Source organism: Myzus persicae, unplaced genomic scaffold, assembly GCF_001856785.1.
Source record: "Myzus persicae strain clone G006 unplaced genomic scaffold, MPER_G0061.0, whole genome shotgun sequence".
NCBI lineage: Eukaryota > Metazoa > Arthropoda > Insecta > Hemiptera > Aphididae > Myzus > Myzus persicae.
In genome coordinates, this window is record NW_019103862.1 from 217,102 (window position 1) to 244,849 (window position 27,748).

General features: G+C 30.1%; 1 protein-coding gene across 1 annotated transcript; it reads right to left on the reverse strand.

Annotated features, from left to right (window-relative positions):
• Positions 1-5,750: 5,750 nt before the first annotated feature.
• LOC111035553 (neuroendocrine convertase 2) lies at positions 5,751-27,748 on the reverse strand. The gene is made up of 13 exons (XM_022317214.1): positions 27,617-27,748; positions 27,073-27,438; positions 21,403-21,507; positions 18,683-18,995; positions 17,993-18,030; positions 17,624-17,789; positions 17,147-17,322; positions 15,567-15,779; positions 15,116-15,216; positions 14,709-14,942; positions 11,986-12,150; positions 10,530-10,647; positions 5,751-6,208 (listed from the first exon to the last, which is right to left on the reverse strand). The coding sequence occupies exons 2-13, from the start codon at positions 27,391-27,393 to the stop codon at positions 5,864-5,866; spliced, it is 2,295 nt and encodes a 764-aa protein (XP_022172906.1). The 5' UTR covers positions 27,394-27,438; positions 27,617-27,748; the 3' UTR covers positions 5,751-5,863.

The window sequence follows — 27,748 nt, forward strand, 5'->3', positions numbered from 1 at the left end:
GCAAATCTTGACTTGTTGTCAAACATGCTATTATTCCTTTTTATATTAATCAAAATTTAAAAATTCATTATACCTTTATTAATTGAGTAAGACATATTCTATTATAAATAATGGTTATGACATTTTATAATCATATCTACCCAACTCTGAGTACTAATTTTTATTTTGATAAAGGTTAATTGAATTTATGTTATGACTATTTTATAGTTTAAATGGTACATTTGTATATTTTAAAAAATCAAATTTTATTTCATTTTGTATGTTATGTATTTCTGTATTTATTTATTTTGAAGTTAATTTAAAGCATGTCCAAAGAGGGAAACTTCAAAAGTAAAAATTAGTTGTATATTTTAATAATACTACTGTGAATTATTTTGTTCATTATAATTTAATTTTATGTTCTTTCTAACTCAATTTTATATATAATGTAGACATAGTTGTTATATATATATATAGAATCCAGACATATAAGGTATATTTTTATTTTATTGCCATTTAATCATTTTTTATTATTAGACCTTATGTATACTAAAGTGTATTTTAGTTTAAAGAAGATGAGTGTAATGTAACATTAAAGATAAATTTAAAAAATTAACATTTACAAAAACAAAGTGATATTTTTACATTCATCATTTTTAACTATCATAGTTGATTTTAATTCTCTACTTAAATTTAATATTGTATACAATTAAAATATTACATTGATTCCATAAATCAGCTGTACATTTTAACTGGTATTTTTTTTTATTATAATTAATTTATTGTAAAAGATATGTATTTAACAAATTAAAAATAAAGTAAAAGAAGATGAAAACATTTTTTTTTGCTTCCACTTATGTTTTTCAATGTATTGAAAATTAGTAAAATTCTACATAAATGTTTATAATCTTAATTTGTAAATACTGCTCTGTATAGGTACTTTGTTTATAAAATATGGACTGGACAGCTGATCATCTAAAAGTGGTAGAACAAACTAAAGATGGGTATAGCTTCATAGATAGGCCAAAACTTAAATTTGTTAGAACAACGGGGTATGATTTGTAATAGGAGATAATAAAAAAAATTCAGTTGTAAGACTGGTAATATTTTAAATTTTAAACCATTATTGTGGTTTATTTAATCTCTTTTATTACTCTTATACCTGTATAATAATAAAAATAATAATACTTTTATGTATATTACAATAAAAGGTAAATATTGTTGTGATCTTTTACTTACAGGTGTTGTTTCAAGGAATAGGATGAATTGTATTTGTTGTTAAATTACAAAGACTGGATGACTATTGTATTCTTTGTATGATAAATGATCAAATTAATCACATACAATTTATAATTGTATCTGTTATGGATGTATAGATTAATCAGCTCAGTGAATAATTTCTAAGTGTTAGACAATAAATCAATTTGACTCGTTTATTTTCAAAGCTCAAACTAAAATTATAACTGTTCAAATTATTTTAAGTCCAGAGTAATAAAATTAAAAGACTGACTGTTGTAAAGGCGCTCTTGTTTGCTCGGTCAAATCACATCTGAATGTAGGCTGCTTGGGCCTACCCTCTACTTTTCCAAACTTTTTCGATAACAGTATCGTCCCCACAGATTTTGGTGTTCGTACACAATATTCTCGGTAACGCTTACTACACATGTCCCTATATGAGAGTGCAGCTGCATTTTTGATAATCTATTACATATTTTTTTTTTAATTGTAAAATTTTTATGATTTATTATTTAATATTATAATATACTATATTTCAATTTATATATTAATAACTATTCTTATGGCTTTTTATCATTGTCGTATCTGACCCCTATATTAATGGTCATTAAAAAACATGATCAAAATATTCAATAGAGTACTGATTTAGTTTTTTTTTTTTAAAGAATGAATACATTAATGAATGCCTTATAAGTTTAAGTTTAATTAATTTATGTACATATTGATAAAAAATAGAAAGATAATTTAAATTATCTTCTATATGTATTGAAATTAAATATAGATGACAAATATTGACAGCCAAATCCTCTTTTGTATGAATATTCCCATTCTCTGTTGACAATTTGAATGCAATATCTTCATAATATGGAGGACCAGCGTGGGATCTTAAGATTGTACCTACATTATGGCTTAGTTTAACTACAATAACTGTTGTTTTGAATTTACAAAAAAATACTGTGAAATTGAATCTTTACTTATTAAATCTGAATAAAATATAATCACCTTATATCCTTGAACAATTTTTGGAGGAGAATTGTCCATGTCACGTTGGGTATGATTGTACTTATTCCACTCAAATACAGTATGTACCTGCTATGTAGGTATATGAAGTTAATTTTATAATTTTTTACATTTGAAATAAACAAAATTTATTCTATTGTCAATATCTAGGTTTTCATGGACTGTACTTATCTGACCATAAGTAAACATGATGGTCAAATTCAGTGTCGTATTTACAGGGGGAGGAATATGAAGAGGATCATCTATGACATTTTTTTTCACCATTTTGCATTTCAAAGAAATGTATGTTCAGATGAGTATTCTTATAATATTGATTTTCTTTATTAATATTTGATTATAGAAGGAAGAAAATCTTATACCAGAACATCAGTTTGGATTTCGCAACAAGCATTTGACAATCGATCAAGTACATAGAGTTACTAATGTGATTAGTTAAGCTCTTGAAGAAAAAAGTACTGCTGTGGAGTATTCCTTGACATAGCCCAAGTTTTTGACAAAGTCTGGCTCAAAGGATTCCTCATAAAACTCCTTGATCAACTGCCACATACGATATACCTGGCGGCTGGCGTGTACTCTTGATCATACTTGACCGACCGTCAATTTGCCGATAACCGAATGGAAAGACATATCAGTGTCATACTGTCATGGAGCAACGAGAAACACTACTCAAAAATCTTAAAAAACGATTTTAGGTTTAGCTGAAAGCTTTTAATCAATGTTGCTCGTGGGTCTGAGAAAGAAAACAATCATGGCGCTGATATCTTCTTAATTAACTATGTATACCCAACCCTAATAATAAGCTATAATATTTTATATTTATGCATTATGCAATTGACTTATGAATAATTATCTACGTTATATTGCATAGGATGTATCTCACTATATCATGCTTTATGCTTAAATCATTATTAAATCTTAAATAATAAAAATAATAAACGGGGGGGGGGATAAGCCTCACTAAGCCCTCCCCCTCCCCCTCCCACCAGCACATGTGTGGTGTGACGTCGTCGATAACGCCGTAACGACAATATAATATAGTATACATATACAGTAAATTTGGAAAAGTAAAAAAAAAGGTAATTGTGAATTTATCGATTTGATATCGCAGAGGAGGATTGAGGAAATTATGACTAACCTAACCGAGAGGGTATTGTGTAGTGTAGGTACCGGCCCAGTAAATCATAGGTCCCGCTACAGAGCAAACTGTTGTCAGCGTATTTTTCAGGAATGCTCCTGTGACCTGGTGATATTGTTGTTGGTGCCGTGATGTGTACTGTCGTCATGCTAGAAACAGTAGGAACGGAGAGTGTTTGCGTGTGTGCGTCGCCGCTGTTCTAGAGTTAGACCCAACGCACATGTTTCGTCAATTGTCATTGATCGTATCCACCATCACCGGCGCCGCGAAACTGCAGCTCAGGTGGTCTTCGTCGACATTTAGTGTCTCGTCATCGTGGTGTAAATTTGATAGGCTGAGCGTTTTTAGGCCGTCATTATTTTGTACACGTCAGCGTGTGTGACTGTATATGTTGTAAGGAAGTAACTGCGAAGAAAAAATTTAAGTAATTAATTAATTACGAATATAATAATAAATTTCGATAATAATACTTAATTTAATGATTGCATGTTAAAATATAAACAATGATTTATGTTTTTCAACAATTTTGTAGGCATTTATCCAAAATTTGTGCCATTAGATTAACGATTTAAGTGTATAAATAGATAGTTTAAAGAAAATAATATTTAGCTCTTGTATACGTAAATTAGATGTATACTAATTATTTAAATTCAAAGTATTTATGCATTCACTTATCTTTAGGGGATCATAGTTAATAAACTGGTAAACCAAAATTGATGATTTAATTATCAAAATTAAAAAAAAAGCTTTACCAGAATTCATTAAAAATATAGTTGTTACCATTTGAAAAAATAAAATTGTTTTGCTTGTGACATAGGTACAACTGCGTGTTTAAAAATGTTGAAATAAAGTATTTTCTAGTTTTTTTCGAAATTTTATATCACCGATCCGAAATTGTTAAAAAAAACTGAGTACAATGACGTAAGATACATCCGATATACATATATATTATTATGTATCGTATGTGTATTACATGTATTCCAATATAAAATTTAAAATATTGATTTCTGGTGTTTTTTTTATTATTATTATTATTATTATTTTTTTTTTGATTTAAGCTTCGGCAACTGAGGCCATTAGCTGTAGGTTGTGGTACTATAGGGTTTGGGACTGTAGGGGGGGGGGAACACGTGTGTGTTTTATTATTTTATTATCAGTAAAATTGTATGACTGATTTTTACTCCTATGTATAATTTAATAATTTTTAAATTTGCATTGAGTTAGGTAAATAGATAAATTGTTTTAGTTATAGCTAAGTAATAAATATTTTTAAATAATGATTTTGGTGTCCAACAGTTTTTTTTTTTAATGTTACAGTGCATACCAAAATTGGCTATGTATCGATTTTTTAGGTAAATATTTCAGTAATTTTAATTGCATAGACATCTCTGAAACTTACCTACTTGTCACTCGGAGTACCTTTACTATTTTTTCTATGCACTGCCTATAAATGTCGACACTCGGTCCTATTTTAATCGACCAATGGACCAAGACCGTACAATTGTGTAATCATTACATAGTTCAACCATTTAAATACGTTTAAATTGTAATTTTTACTAAAATTAAAAACTAATGATTAAACATAAAAAGGTACAAATAAGTGTTTCTATATATACTTAGTCGAAAAAATTTCAAGATATTAATTAACAATGAATCTTTTGTAATCATAGTGAAATACTGAAATAGATACAACAATGAATAATATTAATTCTGCAATTGTGAAAAGTAGTATAGGTACTTCATAGTTCACAAGTCATTGAAATCAATAGAACTATTAAAGTTATTAAATTTATAAAAAAAAAAGATTTAGACACTTGATTGGTCCAGTACCTATACTTAAAAGTAGTTTTAAAGCTATAATAGGTGTCTAACCACTTTATACTTATGGTTGGGACAATATAACTTATAAGGATAACAAAATCAAATATATAGGTACCGTGTATATTGATAGGCGTTAGCTAGGTAACTCTAGGTACTTAAAATAAGATAATTTAGTTCCTATACATGTATTCTAAATTATACCTACATATATAATTAATAATTAATATATGTATAATAATATTAATACTTATTTGGCGTTAACTCAGACTAGAATTACTGAGGCTATAATATATACGTATATTTTGATGAAAATTATATAGTATAATATAATAGGACAATTGTTAATAATCATCTAATCATAAGATATATAATATTTTTTTTTTAATTGGAGTAAATGATTTGAAGATAAAATCAAATATATAATATGGGAATAGATTCTTTGAAAAATATAATATAATATAATATGTAATACGTCTACGCGTCACACTGACAATATAATAATATGAGGGACTGTTGTTGGGGGAATCATTATAATATAATATAATATATATTATATATGTATGTATATAATATTATAATAATAGATTAATAATTGTATATGTTTGTAAATGACAATCGCGATATTCCCGTATTGATTATTTCATTGGTGTCTTAATTTCAGCTTCTGTAAACCTAATATGCGCTCTGCTTCTGCGGTGATGCGGTAGTGTCGGGTCCAGCTATGGTGTGCGCTTTCTTGACAATTGCCAATTTAGAATGGGGATCTCGGACGGACAGTTGGCTGTACGGCGGTTCCCGGGTTCCGTGCAGCATCAGTGTCCATTCCTTCAGGAAACCCGTGTGCACTGTTTCGTAATCGTCTTCCTCTCCCTCTTCTCCGCCTGAATCCCGGTCTGCCGACGACCCGTCCCCTTTAGCTGTCAACCCGGAGTTCGCTCTAGATGCCTGTCCATTGTTCGTCTGTGTCCCGCCGCCGTTAGTACCTTGTGAAAACTGATTCGGTGTATTGAATTTCGCCTGCAACGTACAACATAAAATACAGTGGTAATTATATTCCTATATGCGTGTTCGTATATAATAATTAATGTACATACATTTTATGTTTCATATTTTTTATGCCATCAAGATGTAAAGGGAGTGTTTGGGAACTTAGGTATGAGGTGAATTCGTCAGTTCAGTACTACAGTAGGTATAAATCGCTGCAACCCGGTTGAGCACAGATTCAATCAAACGATAACGTCCATAATTCAATTTGATATTATAGTCAGTGTTTCTGTACATCATTGCGTAACAATGTGTCATAGTCGCAATTTCAAATTTTGACTTGGGGAGCTATCTTTATATTCATCAAACAGACCCGTCAGCAGCTCCACTCCCTCCCCCCACCAAACAAACATTACCTATACAATATACAACAAGATGTATTTGGAATTTAAATCTAATCACCTTTCCTACTTAGTACTTATACACTTTTCCTACTAGGTACTATAATTTAACTGAAAATTATTTTATGAAAAATACTTATACCTAACACACATATTTTGTAATTCTTAGATAATAGGATGATTAAAAAGCAGGGAAGTGGGTGACGTTTTTCTGTGTAGTAGGTTTCAAATGGGCCACTGCAGTATGGATAGTGTTAATTTTGAATTCAAAGATATTTAATATCATTGTATACGAAAAACGATTCTAAGCGGAGACTGTTTATCGGTCTAGGATATTTTATATTATTTTTATATTTATTATAATATTATTATTTATTATTTATTATTACTATACAGTAGAAGTAGACGGTAGGTTGATTTAATATTATTTGCATACTATCATATTTGTATATAGTAGTATACTTTATTAGTTTCAAGTATCCATGAATAATATTTTAAAATTACAACAACAAATCTAAAATCGTTATTCTTGGTTAAATAACTATATAAATTATGAAAAATTGTGTTTATGTATTTTTGGTTTTTTTGGGGTACAGAATGAACTACTACGTGGAACTTTGTTTTAAATATACAATCTTTAGCTATAAAAGTTGAACGTTTAAAACAATAATTTTTAACTAATAAATAATTTGTACATTTTTAATTTAATATATTTTGTAATAATTTGAACTTTAGACGCTTGTAAAAAAAATTGTGATTACGTATTTTTTAACTTCTATTGTAAAAATATATCAGGACCATTGTATTACATTTTAAAGCTTTGAAACCAACGAATAACATTTTATTGACATTTATGAGAAAACCTAAAAAATTTAAAATTAAGAATTTTCTTAAACAGCTTGAACGAGTCAAAATCATTTAAAAATGTTATCAAACATAGAAAATGATAAAATAAACATTATAATAGGAATTTCAAGTACTTATCTACGATTATTTATTTTTTTAATTAAGTACAACAAAAAAAAAAAAAAAATCACTCCTTGGAAAATCAAGTGAATATCCGATGTTTTAGAAATTTGAAGTAGGTATTTGATAAAAGTAGACAAGCTTACGAGGAATCTTCTATTAAACCATAATATATAATAACACTACAGTCTGCAGATATTATGTATTAAGTGGACGTCACAAGCGTATGTGTCCGTTTAACAAACGTAAGTAGTAAGTCCCAACAAGTGAAAGTTTGGTAAGTTACCACTCGAAACATACCAGATAATCGGTTTGCAGTTAGTTGCATGTTTCAGTTAGTCGTGTCAAATATTTGTAAGTTCAAAACCGAAAAAAGTTTGTTTTTGTGTTGCATAATTGTAATTAAAATTTGTATCATTATCATCCTAATATATTAAAAATAAAGGCGCTTGTAAATTGCGCAGACATTGAGCAGGTAGTAAAAATACTGTAGTAAATTAAGCTTTGGATTTTTTTGGTTTCTAAAATAGATATTATAAAGAGTTTCACCATGGATTTTTCGGTTTCTAAAACGAGTTTAGTAAATTGCTCCCATAGTAATTAAGTGACATTGAATTCATCGATATCTATTATTTATATTAGGTACTTAAATGTTTGGTCTAAAATCATAACTATAGGATGTTGATTTCACTTTACTAACTTGGCTGAGACGAATTCAAAAAGTTGGTTTAAGTTCAGTGTATACATCAAACGGATCTATTTTTAAAGAATTGTTATTACATGTGTTTGTAATGCTATTTTCAGAGCCATAAGATGTTTGCAATTATTCTAATTATGGATTTATGACTACGATGGCTGAAGATGGTGGACTTAGATAATTTTCTTGCTTTATCTTAAACAAGTATATTTTATCTGTCGAATTTCCACCGAGTATTAAGAAAACCAAAAAATTATTTTTGGTGGACAATGATAGTCGCGTTCTCGTGGTGTCCTCTGAGTAATGCTAAATGAATATCATACAAAATAATATTTTTATTTAGTGCAATTTACTGCATAGAAATTTGTACTTGAAAAATACGGGGCTCAATTTACGTTTGTCCAAAAAGAATTTAAGTTTTAAAAACAATTGAAAAATATACGTCTCAAAAACCATCATATTGCTATAGACCTCGATAAATATACAAAAAAAAAAACTATATCAATAACACAATTTCAGATTACAGCTTTAAAATAATATATGACTATGTGAAGTGTTTCACAATAAGCCACATATAACATGATTTTTATTCTTTACTATTATTATTTTATATTCGTTTAATTTGTGGACTTTACCTTTGCAATATACAGTAGAAGTTGCTTATTAAGTATACAGATAATTGATACAATCACGTTATTGAAACAAAATTTCTAGGGGCCGACTGGCCTACTACAGAGTCTACAAGTATAAACCATCGATAAATTGACCAATTTCACCTTGGTCCAAATGTGTATCTAATACTCGGCTTCGACTGTATATATTATATGAATTTGATTCAATCAATAATTGGATTAGACTTTTTTTATGCAACTCAAAAACAAACACATCTTAACTACACAAGCTACATTTAAGTTGTCAGTCCTAGACTTGAACTAAATGGAAAAGAAATTTGTATTCATTACCATTTTTTTCGAGTGGGAACTTACGAACAGAGGTGTATTTATTTTGTGAGGGAACTTATGTATATGCATACTCAAATATTCCACGGTGATTTTTACATACTTTATCTCGTGTAGGAACTTACATTGGCCTATAATAAGTATACGACGTATCAAATTTACTTAAACACTACAGTTCTAAGTTAAGACCCTAGGTACACACAATTGGTTCCGTTGCGAATCGAAATTATTGTCAAATATTACAAGTGACAACAAAATATGTTAAATATATTGTCTGTACAAAATCACAATTTCATATTATTTAATTTCTGATAATGCTCAAAACAGATCTCGTCAGTCGTAATTAGGTACCAAAATAAGGAGTTAATCAGAGCTTGCGCTAATGTGTATTTGTGATGCATAAAATGTGCAGTTCTAAATTTAAATGTGTAGTTCTTATTTAAATGTGCAGTTCATAAAAAATATTATGATTTGAATTTTTAATAATTAATTTTATATTATGTCTATGAGCTTGTAACCATTTGACATTTTGATTTCGGAAATTATTAGAAATTATGATTAAAACATTGTTATAGTAAATACCTATTTATTTATGATTATCAAAAGATTAAAACTACGAGAATACAAAGGTTCTAAAACTGTGGTGATAGTGGTGATACTGATGAAGAGGTTGTCATAAAAAATAAAATCATTTTAAAATTTAATTAAAGGAATTTGTTATTTTAATTGTTAATATTCATATATTATGACGTATAATATAATATTATTTAATATGTATGATAGTATGTATTATTCATTATGTGAGAGCGAAGCGAACATCAAATTTTTTTACTTCTGTAAAACAAACAGTGTGTGCAACTCTTATATTTCTTTAGCGTAAGCTCTGGAGTTAATTAAGCCTCTATAAACTACATAGTTAAAATAAATGTATATAAAACCCAGGAGAGTCAGCCCTCAATGAAAATATAGACATTTGAATTTTTTTTTTCTATATTATATGTTTGTTTCCTATAAATGTTGATAACACAAACATGATTAACAAAAAAAATTTTGTTCAGAAAAATGCTTGAAAGTATAATACATAATTCCTCTAAAATGTTTTAATATCAATAGAAAAAAGATAAAGGTGGATCACATAGGTGTGTGATATATTTTTATTCGCATTTCAAGTTCAAGTTTTGACAAAATTTGTTAAAATCACGAAAATTCGAAAATATTTTGTAGTTAATAACAAAATTATTAATTTTAGTAACTAAGGCTTGAAAATTTATCTTTAAAAGCTTATGTAAATGTATTTTTAAGTAAAATAATTTTGTATATTTATAAATTACCTCGAGTATCCATTCGCCCCAGGGATATTCACCCCATGTATGCGTTGTCATAAATGGCCATTTTGTAAATCCATCTCTTCGGTCGTCATCATTAGGCCTTCTACTTAATATCATCGATCTATAAACATACAAATTTATTAAAAATGTATCGTTATTTCTTATAAGTTATTATTGTGTTCATAAAAATATTGAGTTGATACATTTATTATTGGATACTCTATATAAATATCAATGGACCCATAAGTAAATTGTTTTAAATTTTAAAAATGTGTATACATTTGTTCCATATTTCAATTGAACAATGAACAGTATTTTGAAAATACAGGTACTGTATTATAATTACTACTGTAGTGGTCTGACGACTATAGATTTCGGTGAAAGGAAGAGGTGTATTCTTTGAAATGAGCTTGTTAACCGTTGAATGTGTTATAATTTATTGTATTATTTTCAATTTAGACACTTTAAATTTAACTGGTAAACTATTACTCTGTATTTAATTCAGAAAATTATTCTTAGTGTTCAAAAAATAATCGGTTTAACTCGAATATTTTCTAGGTCCAAATAATTCACTGTTTAAAATTATTCTAATTCCAAAATAATAAATCAAAAGACTGACGGCGTAAAGGTGCTCTCGCTCGTCTGGTCAAATCACGTCTGAATGTAGGCTGGTCGAGGCTCTCCTATATAGGTCTACGGCCTACCATCTACTTCTTCTAGCCCCCTTTTATGAGTATCGTTCCCACGGATGCTGGGTCCGCCTGAAATCTTCTCGAAAATGCTTACTGCCCACGGACTTGACGCGAGTGCCCGTCCTGCGTGGTTGCATTTCCGTCAAAATATATTATTGTACCTAAATGTATGTACTTTCCGATATCTGCTGCGTAATTTTCTAAGTATTATTATAATATTGGAATTTGTATATTGTGTCTTTATTGCTCACTGTCGTACCCGATCCCATACGTTACTTCATTATATCATGCCTAATGTTTAATGAGTTGGTATAATTCGTAGGATATTTACTCCTGACACCGGTAATGTCGATATTATAAATGCGTACTTTCTACAGTTTATAAGCGTTTATATTCTACTTAACATTCTGCTTCCACCCCCGAGGACCGAGTTTAATAGTTGTGTATGAATATAATGTAAATTACATTATTATTAAGAAAGCGGGACACCAGCACTACCTAGCTATATGGGCTATTTGTACAAACTAAATATTTGATATTATCTTCTTCATTTAAGAAATTTACTTAATTATTATTATTCCACAATTACCTACTCAATTTCAATGATATGTCTTAAGAGTATTTCCTACATAATATCATTTTTAATATTAAGATATGAAAGATAATAATTGCAAGATAGTTGTTAAGTTATGTTAAATTATTAAGTTACCTAATTAATTTTAATTTTTATAAATATATCTATGAAAGATAGTTGTTCTATTAATTACCTTGTGCCCATCGGAGATGTCAAAAAAAGTTCAACGTCACCACGTCTTGTAGAATTGAGTGTAATTACAGCTTGTACATGTTCCAGATATTTCACATGGGTATCGGTGTCACGGCATGCATCAGTATTCAATTTCAGTATTATGCCTGACTTAGTTGTAAATTTCCTTCAATAAAATTAATATTTTAATATTTCACTTGACCAATTACTTAGATCAACATAATTAATTGATGGGCGAGAATCAAACATCCTGCACTTAATAAATTGTTTTTCTATCAATTTATTAGTTATTACTTGTTACTAAAAAATAATAATTTTTTATAATGTGTATCATATCAGTAGATATACATATTAACCAATAAATTTATTCATGTTTCATCATTATTGAATTTAAAATTGTAAAATGTAGAACGCTAATAAAATTTTCATTTGTCAATTTGGCATAATAGAATAATAACATATTAAGGTAATTACTAATTACTAATAAGTAAGTATAAATAAATATGATTCAATATGTACCTTGGTAGATAGCTGTGTCAAAAAATATATATCTACCTACTCTTTTATATGTATTCCCTCCACTTTCCCCTCTTGGTACACTAAGGAGCTCAAAGAACTAGTGTTTGCTAAGTCTCGCGCTCATGCCAAGTTTAAGTCATCCCAGCTATTATCAGATTACAAGCATTTTTCACTTCTTCGCGCTAAATTTAAATTCATCTCCAAACAATGCAACCGCAATTTTGTCTCACGTACCGAATCCTCCCTATTACACAACCCTCAATACTTTTGGAGTTTTATTAGAAAAAACCGCTCTTTTCAATCTATACCTTCATGTGTTTCACTTCATGGTAAACAAAGTACATCTCTTCCCGAAACTGCTAACCTTTTTGCTGCACATTTTTCCTCCGTGTTCACCCAGCCTTCACTGACTCCATCCCAAACATTACATCCTATCTGCCTCTTTCCGCTCCCGTCTAATTCCTATTTTTCGATCAGTGACGTCTACAAATGCTTATGTTCCCTTCGCAATGTTAAGTCTGTTGGTCCTGATGGTATCCAGGGTGATTTCTTGTACAAACTTCGATCTGTTCTTGCTGAACCGTTATGGTTATTGTTTAGGCGTTCTATTGACTCGGGTATTTTTCCGTCTGCACTTAAACTTGGCTCTATTAGACCCATACTTAAGTCTGGTGATTCAACTGATGTTTCAAACTATCGTCCCATAACTATCCTCCCTCATTTATCCAAAATATTTGAAACGCTTGTTCTTAATTCGATTCGTTCTCCCTTGAATCATATCCTAATTGATGAGCAGCATGGCTTCCGTCCTGGTAGATCAACTCTTACTTGTAACCTTAGTCTACATTCATATATATATGATTCTTTTCGCGATAGCTGCCAAGTAGATGTAATCTACACAGATTTCTCCAAGGCTTTCGATCGTGTTGATCACAATCATCTTATGTCAACTCTAGACTCCATAGGAATCGGTGAACCATTACTTTCCTGGTTTCGCTCATACATTACAAATAGGATCCAATGGGTAACTGTTGATTCCACCTCTTCGGACCGCTTTACCCCCTCCTCAGGTGTACCACAAGGTGCTGTTCTTTCTCCACTCCTGTTTGCCCTATTCGTAAACTCAGCGGTCTCCGTCCTCCAGCATGCCAAACTTCTTATCTTTGCTGATGATATGAAAATCTTTCTCCGCATAAAATCCATCTCTGACTGTCACCTTCTTCAAAACGACCTTCAACGATTAGTTGCGTGGGGTGAATCTTTGGGGCTAGCTCTTAATGTAGCTAAATGTTCAGTAATGACTTTTGGTCGTATTAATGCTGTAATCGAACATATTTACACCGTAAACAATACCGCCTTAACAGCCTGTAATAATTATGTAAAGGATTTAGGATTTACTCTCACACGGAACCTGTGCCCTAATATGCATATTCAGATAATATGTTGTAAGGCTCTTAAACTGCTTGGTTTCATAAACCGTGTCTCTTCTGACTTCCACTTGCTCTCCCCTCTAAAAACTCTTTTCTGCTCCCTAGTCCGTCCCATCCTTGAGTATGGTTCCGTCCTCTGGGACCCGTCCACCGCTTCCGCACGTAACATGATAGAAAGGGTTCAAAGAAAATTCCTCCGTCAAGCTGCTTACAAACTAAAGATAGTCTGTCCACCTCACGATTACACGCCAATCCAACGCCTCTTTTCCTTAGAAAGCCTCACCGATCGTCGTCATTCAGCTAACCTGACATTTCTATCCAATCTTCTTTCATCTAAAATTGATAGTCCTGAATTACTATCCCGTGTCTAATTTAAGGTCCCCTCTCGCTGTACACGATCATCTGTTCCATTTCATATACCTTTCTCTTCCTCAAACTACTATCTTAACTCACCGATCATCCGTCTTATGCGCATTGCCAACACTGACCCTTCATTCTCTCTCTGATATTGAGCCACGTTTCCATAAACTATTAAAACTATTATTATTATACTATTATACTCATGTATTAAAGGGTTCGTTCCGTATTGTAAAATAAAATAAATAAATAAATATGTATTGCTTCCAAAGTTCCAAACTAAATCTTATAAAACAAATTATTTGAGTATTAACTGAATATATAAATGCTATAAATAAGAAATAAAATTTACAAACAATAACGTAGGTTGAATTGTAGAGATTATGTATATACATATATTATACAAAAATATGATTACCTGATTTTTGTATGTGATCCTCCTTGGCAATGATATCTAGCGGGTACAGTATGCCATTGTCGGGCAAGTGAGACCATACCTCCAGCATCAAGCACCCCAAAGCCAAACAAATGATTAAATTCCAAGCCCACGCCGTTCATTGTCCACTGAAATCGATGTTTGGCATCAAATAAAGAATTCCGTTTTGAAGTCAATACGGTCAAATGCTGTATATCTCTCCAAGTCAAATCGGGGCTGTTAAATGTTCACAAGTGTAGTAATTAATAACCAAAATCAAAATGTAAAAATAAATAAACACAATGGTTATATATTATAATTATTAAGATTAAAGTAGTACATAATAAAGTAGTACATAATAAAGTATTATACTAACAAAATACTACTATATTAGAATAGAATATACATACTTTGCTTCCAGGGCTAAAGCGAACACGCCTGCAGCTTCAGGTGCGGCAGCAGATGTTCCACTGTGAGATTTAGTACATTTACCATACAAATCTGTAGTCGCCTAAAAAACGTAAAAAAGTAGTTACCAATATAGTATATATACGGAATATAATACATTTATTTACAACTTGATTTTAATTTTTAATAATTATTCATTGTACATTTGTACCTAAGTTGTAACTAGATATACAGTTTGCATTATACTCGCTAAAATACTACAATTATTATTAATTTAATCAAATAAAGATTTTTCTTTTTTTTTGTGTGTGTAAGAAGTATTTAATTAATGTACCTATCTATAAGCAATAAACTTTAGTCTGCAAGCGATACACAATTACTGTGATTGAAATTTAACTTATAGATCTATATCAATGATTATTGTTATAAGATTGTTATAAACAGAATACTTACTACTCCAGTATTAGGATCTTTGGCACCATTGCTGAAAGTTGATGCTAGTGTGCTTGAACAACTTTCATCATAATGAGCATTTTGTCCATCGTTTATAGCTGAATTTATCGATATCGTCCACATACTAGCAGCATATCCATCACAGTTGCAGTCATCAGCCTCTCCACCATCACCGCTAGCCCACACGTATATATTACCCTTCCCACGACGACCCTTAAAAATGTGTTTATCGTTAAATATCTATATTGGATTAGCTAGGAAAAAGTTTTTATAGAAAAAAATGATTTAACATTAATATCTAACAAACATAATATATGATTTCTTAGAATTGATCAAAACATTAAAAATATTACATATGATATGATCTTGCTGATAGGATGAAAATACAAACGGTAATTTATGTATGACCACGCTTTAAGCTGAAAGTAGCTCTATTATAGTACCTATTATTTGGTGATAAACTATGATGACTTGATAACTTGTGTAATCACTAATCACTAATCGAAAAACAAAGAACAGCCAAAAAAGTAAGTTATAGTGATGCTATAGTCTATAATCTATAGGTATAAATATAGACTATCGTAATCTTCTTATAAATGGTTAAAATTATAAATATCTGAGTATAATAACTAAAAGAATGGACTTAATTGTAATAAAATAATCAAAATATATATTAAAAAAATTTAAAAACATGTTTTTCTGGTAATTTAAGAAATAAACGAATAGGTATTTGAATATTTCACCACGTATTTATATAAGCTTTGTATTCATGATATAATTTTCAATATTTTGTCTCTTTTTGAACTATTTGTAGACATTTTAAATTTTAGACTATTTGGAACTTTTTAAAATTTATGTTGAAAACATTTTGTTTTTGAATTGAAACGTGTTAAAAATGTAATAGGTACAAGATTCTACTGAAACTGTTTTTACAGCAATTAAGAATGTCAAAAAATATATGATCGCATTTTGTTTATAGTTTTGATTGTTGGAATTTTTTAATACAGATATTTGTCTAAATATTGATATTAGTGACTAAATTTTAAATTATTTAGATTTATAAGTATATAGATACCTACACAATTAGTTTGATAATTTACGGTAAAAGAGGTTGGTTCTCAATTGAAAAAAAAATTGAAATCGACACAGAACATTCTTTAAATTGTGTGACAAATCTAAGCATTTGGTTAATTTAAGAAACCATCTTGCAGCATACACACACGTACTTATCAAATTTTGGGTCTCATTGAAGAAAACATTTTTCGTGACTTATTATTCAATGTATAATTTAGAGTCTATGCCCCCAATTGGTTGTGCATTTGCATTCATCTCATCAGGTATAATGTATACCCCATAAGCCACTATCAAGCTATTTTATGATAGTAAAAACCCCTGTGTCTTGTTATCTTAATGTAAAAAAATAGTTAACATTTTATAAAGACACATTCTACTATGCCACAATTTTTTTTCATAATGTTTACATATCATGTATAATATAATTGCTATGTTTACAATATATACTTTTATAATATATGTTTATTGCTTATATTATTAAATTTGAACTATTATGTATAACTCACTTCATTGACTCCGCGGACTATAGCCCTCATAGTGGCGTTACGAGGCCCGTCGACTGTTCTTCCATCGTCCGTAGGTCCCCAAGAAGCACTGTAAATATCAATCAAATCTGGTTCGTGGCCCATACTATTCGCTTCGATAAGATCTGTCATGTACGGTTGATCGAGCATCCGGATCCCTGCAACGATTTTAATATATTAGGTACATAGAACATAGGTAAGCTAAATTAGTTTTTTTTTTAAATGAACTAGTTTAATCAGTACCTAACCATAATATATTGTACAATATGCGAGCATATCGCAGAGTAAAGTCTTCAACTCGAAAACGTACAATATGTCTACTTAGTTCCCCTCTCCCCCCAATCAACAGTAGATACGCAACATGTAGAATGTAAATATATACAATACAAACATTAAGTATTGTTGTATTGCTTCATCGATTTTTCTATAAATCCAAATCCAACCAATCCAATCACTTACCGGCGATTTTTGAGTCATATGCAACACCGGTACCACAAACACCATTATCACGTGCAGCTGCAACTTCCCCGGCACAACGTGTACCGTGGCTGTTGAACCAATCATCGGTATACCTCGGATATGGATAGGGATCATTTGAACTGAAATCGTAGCTAGCTCGTGCATTCTAAACGACATAGTATTAATAAATACAGTGTATGCAGAACATAAGATATGATTTGGAATTGTTGGATATGTGAAAATAGTCGACAGGTGACAGTTATTGGTGTATTCGCATAATACATTAACAAACATGAAACAGTTCTATATTTTTGCATGAATTCCGTCTTAATATTTTAAGCAAGGTAGATTTTATTTTATACTACTCACGTAATTATATTTTAGATCTTCGTGTGTATAATCCACTCCTGTGCATAAAAGAAAAACAAAACAACTATTCACTATAACATGATTTTTACAGTTGTATGACTAGGTATTAACAACCATTAAATTACTCTACTAATGTATACACACAGTATTACATTAGAAAAATTAGATAGTATATTATTTTTTAGAAAAATATTTATAAAATACAATGGAAGTTAGAAATTAAATCGAAAGAAATTTAAGTTTATATTTGTGAGTTAGTGACTATATAAAATTCGTTGAAAGTCATAAGTACGATAATAGTTTGACTAGCTAATAATGTTAAAGTAACACTGTAAGTCTGTAAGTTATTGCCAATTTTTATTAAGCATATAATTATTATACATTTATTTTATTACATAAGCTATGTTTGAACTTACTTCAATTTTAGTTTGAAATATTTCTAAGATAAATATATATAATATATGTAATGTTTATGAGAGAGTTATGTGCTCATATATCAAAAATCCAAAATTAACATAAAAAAATAGGAATCTATTTTCAGATCAGGAATTACATTTTTAGAAAAAATAGAAACTTCAATTTTCGATATTTATTTAAATAAAAGTGTATTTGTTATAGAATATCTATGACAAATATTTGACATTTTTTTTTTTGATTTAGCTGATTTTAAAAACTAAGACATTTTCTTACCGTCGTCCATTATAGCTGTAGTTACGTTCTTGCCTGATACTCCTTGAGCCCAAGCGGCTCGTACATTCAAATCCAATTTTGGTTTACCACCGTTTTGTCCTGTATTTCTCAGATACCATTGCTCCTTGAATAATGGATCCATTGGTAACTTGCCATAACGATCCAGATCGTCATCGATTTCAATTGGTTTACCAGAATATTCTCTATATTGACTTGCAATAAATTCATCTCTATTCAAGTATAAAGATGGGATATATGCTTTGTACCCACGTTTCACTCTCTTGAATCCCGGTTGCTGATGAACAGACTTAACCTGAAAATGTTTATATACATTTATTTAGTTATTTCCATTATTTTTACTTTTAAAAAATGAGTGACATTAAAAGTTTTTAAAATTGTATGTTAATATTATATTATAACTGTAAAGAAACAAACACGATTTTCTTCAAACTCGGTGGACAGAGACAACAAACTTGAGTGTGGCTTCTTCTTAAAAGGGGACACTAGTCTTTTCAGTTATATTAACAAAATATTTATGATAAAGAATTACACCAACAGATATGAAATAATGAAAATATTAATTCTGAGCCAAATCAAGATTGAAAATAAAAACTATAGGGGTGCTTAAGAAATATAGTCCCGCGCGGGACCCCAAACCTCTGAATCTAGTTCAAACTTGGACTTAATCAGGGAAAAGCCTATAAACTATAGTAAAATTCAATGTAAATTAGTCTGTGTACCTAATCGTGATACGTCATATTAGGGAAAGCCAACGATGAGAGAGTCGAGAGTCGTACAATATTGCGATACATAATATAAAGATCAGGAAAAGAAATGATACCTATTAAGTATTATTATTGTAATGGCGTGGAACACCATTACGGTTTTCATATTTGTATAATTATAATATTACTTATAGTATTATATTATACTATGCATATATGACGGACGTTCGTATCATCTTTCATTCGTTCTGTAATCACGGAGTAAAGCCATATAAAGGTATAACTATTTTGACTAGAAAACAAAATGTTTTATAATAATCATTCGGCCTGCTAGACATACGTCTACTGAACGAGTTTCGTTTCACCACCTGATCCGTGTATTGTTACTGCCAGGTCATCGGTAAAGTAAAATAATTTATATTACATTTTGTTTTATTTTAAATATGCTTTAAACTGTACTCGGTTTAACTAACTGTCTTGTTGAACATCCAAATCCTCAAATATTCCCCCATTTGGTACAAGTCTATCACTACGGATACACAATAACACACCGACACCGTACACCAACAGTGATAGACAACAAATTAATTGTTACCACGTAGCATTATATTAGTTAAAATGTAAAGACGCAAGCGCACGAGTCCATAACGCGAGCCTTGATTTGGCCTGCCGGTAGTAACAACATGTTGATAGTATAATATACTAATAATTGTATATTGTGGACAGTGGTTTATAATATTCAATAATAGTGATTAATGATCATATTCAGCGAATATTGATAGTCACTTAATAGACACTATATAATAATATATTATGGTAATATAACAAATTATTATACCAAAGTTGTAAATACGTGGACGTCATCACCATCATCCATAGAACATATTATTGTGTTTAGAGAAAATTTAAATATATTGTATTTGAATTCAACATGGTGCTTATCACAGACACTGAAGCATTTCTTTTTTACATAATTTTATGATAAAAACTAAAATTTGTGCTTTAAATTTCAGATAAGGAGAAAAATAGTTACTACTAATTAAAATAATTACATATCCTTCTAAAAACTGTGTCCATAATATTACTATTTGTACAAAATCAGGCCAAGGTCAGGCCATTAACCCTAGGAAAGTAGGGTACAGTATTAAGAACGTTCAAGTGAAGGTGCTGTAGTCTTTGGATTATTAAGAAAATAATCTCTATATGAAAACATAATACCAAAAGCCACTAAATAGTTATTGAAATAACGCAAACATACCGATTATGAAGGTGAATAAAAATTAATAATAAAAAATATAAGGAAACCAAAATGCTTAATCTTACGTGGATGGTATAAACAATAATTATTGTACCAACACAGAAAATAGGAATGCAAAAAGAAAAAAAGTTATTTTGTAAGACGGCGCATTGTATATGCAATTTTTATACAACGTCGGTTTAATGTTTCAATGTTGTGTTTATGTGTATAAGAAAACTAAAAATGTATAAGTTAATAATTATGTAATACAATAAATTCCGGATATCTAAATTTATTTTTAAGAACAATTTTCAAACATTTTATTAGAAATAAATACCTAAGTTATTGATGGTAGTTCTCAGTATATTAGTATAATAATAAAATATGATCAAATGTATGATAGATTTTGTTGGAATAGATTTATTTTATTCTTAATATTTAAATAGTTTATACAATTTATATTACATATTATGTTCATAATAAATAATGAAGACAAAAATAATTGAATCGTATTTAAATTATTTTGTGTTTACATTTGTTCTTTCTTATTTATTTTTAAATGTTGATAAGTTTGGAAAACTACCACGGCGATTTTAATTATTATGTGTTCAGCGTTGCTATTGTTTTGTATAATAGATTGATAAATATAATATATTTGAGTTTGAAATCCAAAGTGTAAAATAAATACACTATATACTTATTATACATAATAATTTTATGTACATTGATTATTAATAGGATTTCATTTATGTACTTACTGATGGATCCTTCTTCAATAGTAAAACTGAAGGTAGAGAACGGCGGCCACGTATTTTTGGTAATCCATGATGCACAAATTGGAATTCATCTTTAGTACCACGAATCTGTAATATATTATTGAGAAATATATTTATAATTGGCATTGATAAAATTTAATTAAAACTACAATACCTACTCAAATATAAAGATCATACTATTTAAGAATAATATAGAAAATATAATATTTTTCAACATTCCAGTTGCCCAACTTAATGAATAATGTTGTCCAAAACATGTTCAAAAGGCACATACAAAAATATGTTTAAATTTCAGTTATTTAATTAAAAACAATAATTATATTGGCATCTGTATGATGGGCATGGTATATTTTCAAGTGACGTAACCTTCGGCAACGGCATAGTATACGAGTGCCGTAGGATTATGGAATAATTTAAATATTGTTTCATATTTCAATTATAACGGGTTGATATTTAAAATAAATATTTATTATTAAACCCAGCGTTTCCACCTAAAATTGTATTCGAAAACTATTATTTCACATACCTATATAACAAACATTTATTAATATATGTATAACATCAATTCTATTAGAATAATTGTGGTATACATAATGCGTTTACTTTTTAGTTATTTTATGGTATTCATACTCATGTTACCCTGACAGCTCTTCCCCCACAAAATCTGATTTTTTTAAATTTTATATAAAAATTGGATTTATAAACATTAGGTGAAAATTTCTAATATATACGGTTATTGGTTTTTGCGTTACACGAAACAAACAAAATTGATTTTGTCAAAAATCATTCAGCTTAAAAATTATAATTTTTCCTTAATTTAAAAGTCTGAGCTTTTTTATTGTATTTATAGCAATAATTTGTGTTATCTCTTTTTGAGGTATTTATTGCCTTGAGAAATTTTTCAAATTTATATGATCTTTTAAAACTATTCAGGATAAAAACTTTTTCACTCAGTAAAAAAGCATGCAAATTGAATGCAAGGTTTAAGTTTATTTGATGAAAGTTCAAAAATATTAAAGATACATAGGCACGAGAGGTTTATATATGCAATTTAAGTTCAATTTTTACAAAATTCATCAAAATTTAGAAAAATTTTTCCATTTCTATTATTAGACATTTTAATGGAACATTCCACACAAATTTTACAACCTACACAAAAAAAGTTGGCAGAGCTATTCATAGAATATTTATAAGAAATTTTTTTAAATTAAAAAATTTTCTAAATTATTTTTCAGTTAGATATTCATAAAAGTTCTCTAACGATATAAAAAAAAGTTACGCTATTTATGGTCATCACACATTTTTAATTTTTATTAATTTTTTTTTAAGTTTTAAATTTCATTATTCATGTAAGTATTACAAGCATGACACAATGTCTCCGCTCAGAATCTTTTTTCGTATGCATTAATTTATCATTGAATTCAAACATCCATTACTACTACATCCCTACAACTATTATGGTGTACAGCAAAATAGTACCCGCTTATCCACCCTTTTTTTCCTCGACAAAAAAATGTACTTTAAGTATCTACATAAAAATGGGAATTATGTTCAAGTTTTTATAGTGAATACAATATTCATTATAATATATGCGTGATAGCAATAGTTCTAAGAGCGAACTGGAATTAAGTAGCAAAGGATAGAGAGAGATGGAGCCATGGAGGAATATTTGTTGCACGGGATGGGCTTAAAGGCCGGAACCCCCCAAAAAAATGAACTTATTATAAGAGTTTATGTAATAATTCTAATAGTCGCTCAACCAACATCTAGACTCCATATGCAACGTCAACAATTTTGAACAAACTCAAAACATTATTAAACCCATTAATCTCTCTGCAAAACCGTAATTTTAAACAAACTCACAACAAAATTCCCATAACAGTCTTTACCTCCAAAATTAAATTTCTTATCCACAAACCTCATTAAAATTATCTTATTTAATTCCCTTGCTATTTTGTATTGTAATATCGGTAACCATAATCTCGTTTGTTTTGTATACTTTATTAACATGTAAAACCGTTATTATCTAATTATATACTTATTAAACTTGTAATAGCATGCTCATAATATGCTGTCACATTTTAAATCTAATAAATAATTTAAAACAAATATATTTAATAATAACAAACTTTAATAAACATAACAAATTAATTTGACCATTAGCTTCCTTTTTTATTCTTCTAGATGGTCTTGAAAATCTATTAATCATTTCATCAATATTTACAGATATTTTTTTAGGAATGTTTAAGACAGCTAAGCCGTTCAAATGCTCCTGGCCCATGGTTGACCTCAAATAATTTTTTAGACATCTAAATGACGATAAACTTCTCTCGGAACTATCCGTGGTAACTAGTATGGTAGCAAATAAATGTAATAATGTTTTTATAATAGGGAAAAATTCATCATATCGTTTTAAAGTTTCGATCACCGTACCTGGTTTCATAGTTTGAATATTGCGCCACTTATTATTCCAGATTGATATTCTGATTATGTATCCGTTTTTTAACTTGACTAATCTTCACTACATAATATCATCGCAGCTTTAATAATATTTGATTCATCGTATTTTTCAATATGTGTTAAAAATTATAAAAGTGAGTTAGGCACTCCCTTATTCTTTGCGCATGTCGATTTGTATTTAATACGAAGTCTTTCTTAAGTCTAATCTTTGAAATATTTTAAGTAATTATGTCCTACATAATGCCTAGGGGGGCTTCAGCCCCCATAGCCCCCTCCCTCTTCTTGTACCCACGCCTGCATACAATATAGGAGTTTGCAGTGACCTTTAATCTAAGGTCATTACACCCGATATGTCACTACAACCGGTGTCATTGTAAACAGTTTCTACCGCATATATGTAATTATAACTAGTTACCATCATAGTTTATATTTTTGTTCATTAGACATTTAGAAATAACATAATTTGAGCTATAATTATGAATGACTTGTCTCCCATTTTTTTTTTATTTTAAAATCAATCATTCTTCAGCATATTTATGCATAGGTATAGGCACCTATAACATTTTTAATTCTATAGAATACTAAAATATGCATACGTTTGAATTTTAAATAGCGTGAAGGAGCTACATTAATTTTACATTAAAAGTAGTGTTCGTTATTTTTCGTTAGCACTTTTTTTCACTGATGCAGGTAAAAAAATATTTTAATACTTTTGATGAAGCCTGTCTATAAATTAAAATATAGTAAAAACTAAAATAAATGTTTAACATTAAACCGAACCAAACGATTATGGATTTAGTGAAAAAGTCTTAAAGATAAGTTTCTCTTAAAATATATTAACCGACTAAAAGTTTTTGATGGCAAAACTATGAACGTATTAAAAGATGTCATAAACACAAAACCAAAAATGCATGGATATCTGCATTATTAAAAATAATCATAATAAAAATATAAAATATAAAATTAAAAAAAAAAGATACATTACTCAATTTGTATTATATTAAACGTATCAATTTTAGAAAGCTTAACCAATATACTAGAGGCGATATTTGAAAAAGAAAAACTTATAAAGGGGGTGCAAAAGTGTAAAAAAATATGCATACCTACCTGAATACTTAAATGTCTTATGATGAATAAGAATCCTGGCCACAAATATCTATTAATATAACGGGTATTATAAAAGGTTGTTGTATTAAAATATGTTTAAAAAATAAAAGGGACTGTAAGCACTGAGTCTATTAGGATAAGACAAGAGTAGGTAGGTATTGTACATTTTATTTCAAATGAAAATAATAATGACGTGAATTATTTATAACAAAATATAAATTAAAATAGAATAAGATAAATGTTGGATTGTAAATAGTTTTCCTACAATATGGTATTATAATGGTGTGTTTAATATTTGTATTGATTTCTCATCACAGATCAAAATCGATATTCGATATAAACGTACATAACCTGAAAATAAATAGAACCGTATAATAGTTCCTCCATAACATTATATTTATCGTTTATATACAAACAAATAAATAATAATATGATAATATATAATGAACAATATATTATAAATTATAGGTATAAAGCTAGTATATGTACATTTATAGCACAAGGACTAGAGGTGATTCTTCCGAAGTTCCGGAAGTTTAAAAACTTACATTTACTAATTACTTTTAAAAACAAATAATATTTTAATATTAGCTATCGTACCTATTGTAATTTATCCATCCCATAATTAAATCCTCGTGTAATTATAGTTTTATATATCATATTTTATGTATAATACATTGAAGAACCAAGGGAATATTTAATCACTAACATTCAATTAATTTATGTCAACTCCTCTTCAACTAAACAACTTGAACCTTCTGTAATTTTATAAAAGCTTTCGCTACGGCCATTAAAATATATACCATCATCACTTATATTTGTTTTGACGTGTACCGACCCACACGTCCATCAATCAATATCGTAAAGCCCTGATCATCGCCAGTAACCCGACTGCCATCTAATATGTACTCGTATATATAAGTGTGTGTGTACATAAAAATAATAAGGGTTGATATTTTTCATTTCAAAAACCAGCTCTGATAATTGAATGAAACTCGGGATGCTGACCATGATATAAATTATAGCAGACATAATAAATAATTATAGTCTTATACTCGTACCGTCCGTCTAAACATCAAAGTATATAGGTGTATAATCAATTTAATCATAATGTAATATTGTAATAATATAGGATTTCATCTCCAAATTGAATATGTCCGCCGTCTAATAGAGTTACAGATATATAAATATAAAAATACGATGTTTTGAAATTGAATAAAATATAAATCCCGTCGGGTGCAATGACGTCAGTAGGACTAGCGACAGCCGCGTTTAACTCCCAGCCCCTCTGCACTCCCACGCACCCTATCTACACCTACTTGTATACTTTTCCGAAAACTCTCGACCCACTCCGTTTTCCCACTCAAGCCACCTCAGCCACCAGCGGTCGATATATTATTATGATATATACCACCATCTCTTCACCCACCCGCCGGAATATTACCCTTAACCTCCTCCGCAGTATTTAATTAAAATACACCTGATGCTCGCCCAAAGCCATGATATTATAATTTATCGCAGATGGCACTGAAAATTCGGTTCTAATCGATTTAGAAGAAAAGATTAAATATTTATGTACAAATAATTATATAATTGCCTTCAAATCGTGTCGTTCTCGTGGTATTATAAAATTCCGATATTTCCGCCTATAGTGATAAATTGTAAAATAATTTTATCCACGAGTATGCACCTTTAAGAAGCACCTATGTACAGTATAATAATATTATGACACACAATTTAATAACATACGTTGGTCAATGGTCATAACGTGGCTTTAAGGGTAATAAGGGTGTGGGGGTTACCCGCAGCTTTATACATTAAGTCAGACATAACCTGCGCCACGCGAGTGTGTATGTGGCCGTACACCCACAGCGGAGTGCTCACTTCGTATACACTGCATCCACCTAAACGACCAAGTATATTGATATTTGATAATGATACCCAATGAGCTGGTCGTGATGAGTATACTCGTGTGGATGTCTACTAAATAATAATAATCTCAAAATATTGTACGGTTATTATTCATACTATTTAAACGCGGTAATTATACATTATTATACTGTGCATAATATATTACGTTAGTACCTTGCCGACGTTTTCGAACCCACTGCCGGCCCTCTTGGCAACCCTGTGGGCCACCGCCTCGTCTACGTGCCCGGTACGGTCCCGGACGTCGCCGTGTAGCCTCACAGCGAACGTGTTCGTGTACAGCTGAGCTCCGGCCACAGCATGCGGCTGCGGCACGAAGGCTGCCAACAGTACGCACCACAGCAGCGTCGCGGCAGCGGAGGTCAGCAACGCCCTGGCCGAAATCTGGTTGCGATGCCGGGCCCTTCCGTCGCTGTCGTCGCCCACCCCGGCGCCGGAATTGTCCGAATCGCCGTTGTTGTCGTCCGACCCGGTCATGGTCGTCGGTCGGCTTTCAGGCAATACGGCGTGTAGTGGATGTACCTATACCATACAGCATTGTGACAGTTCATTGTAATATTATACTGCATACAATATGCGCGTATGTGAAGTATTGAGTACGCTGCAGTAGACAATAACAACAACAACAACAACAACAACGACAACAACAATAAAAGTAAAATAATTATAACATAATAATAATATGGTATAGTCTAATCACCTGTAGCCACGGTCTGTATGTGAGTGCGCGCGCGCGTGTGTTCAAAGCACCTCCTGATCCACAGCGATAGCACGACACACTGGAGCCGCTGACTGCTCGAGCGAAGATCCTTACGATGAAAGTATTGTTCGC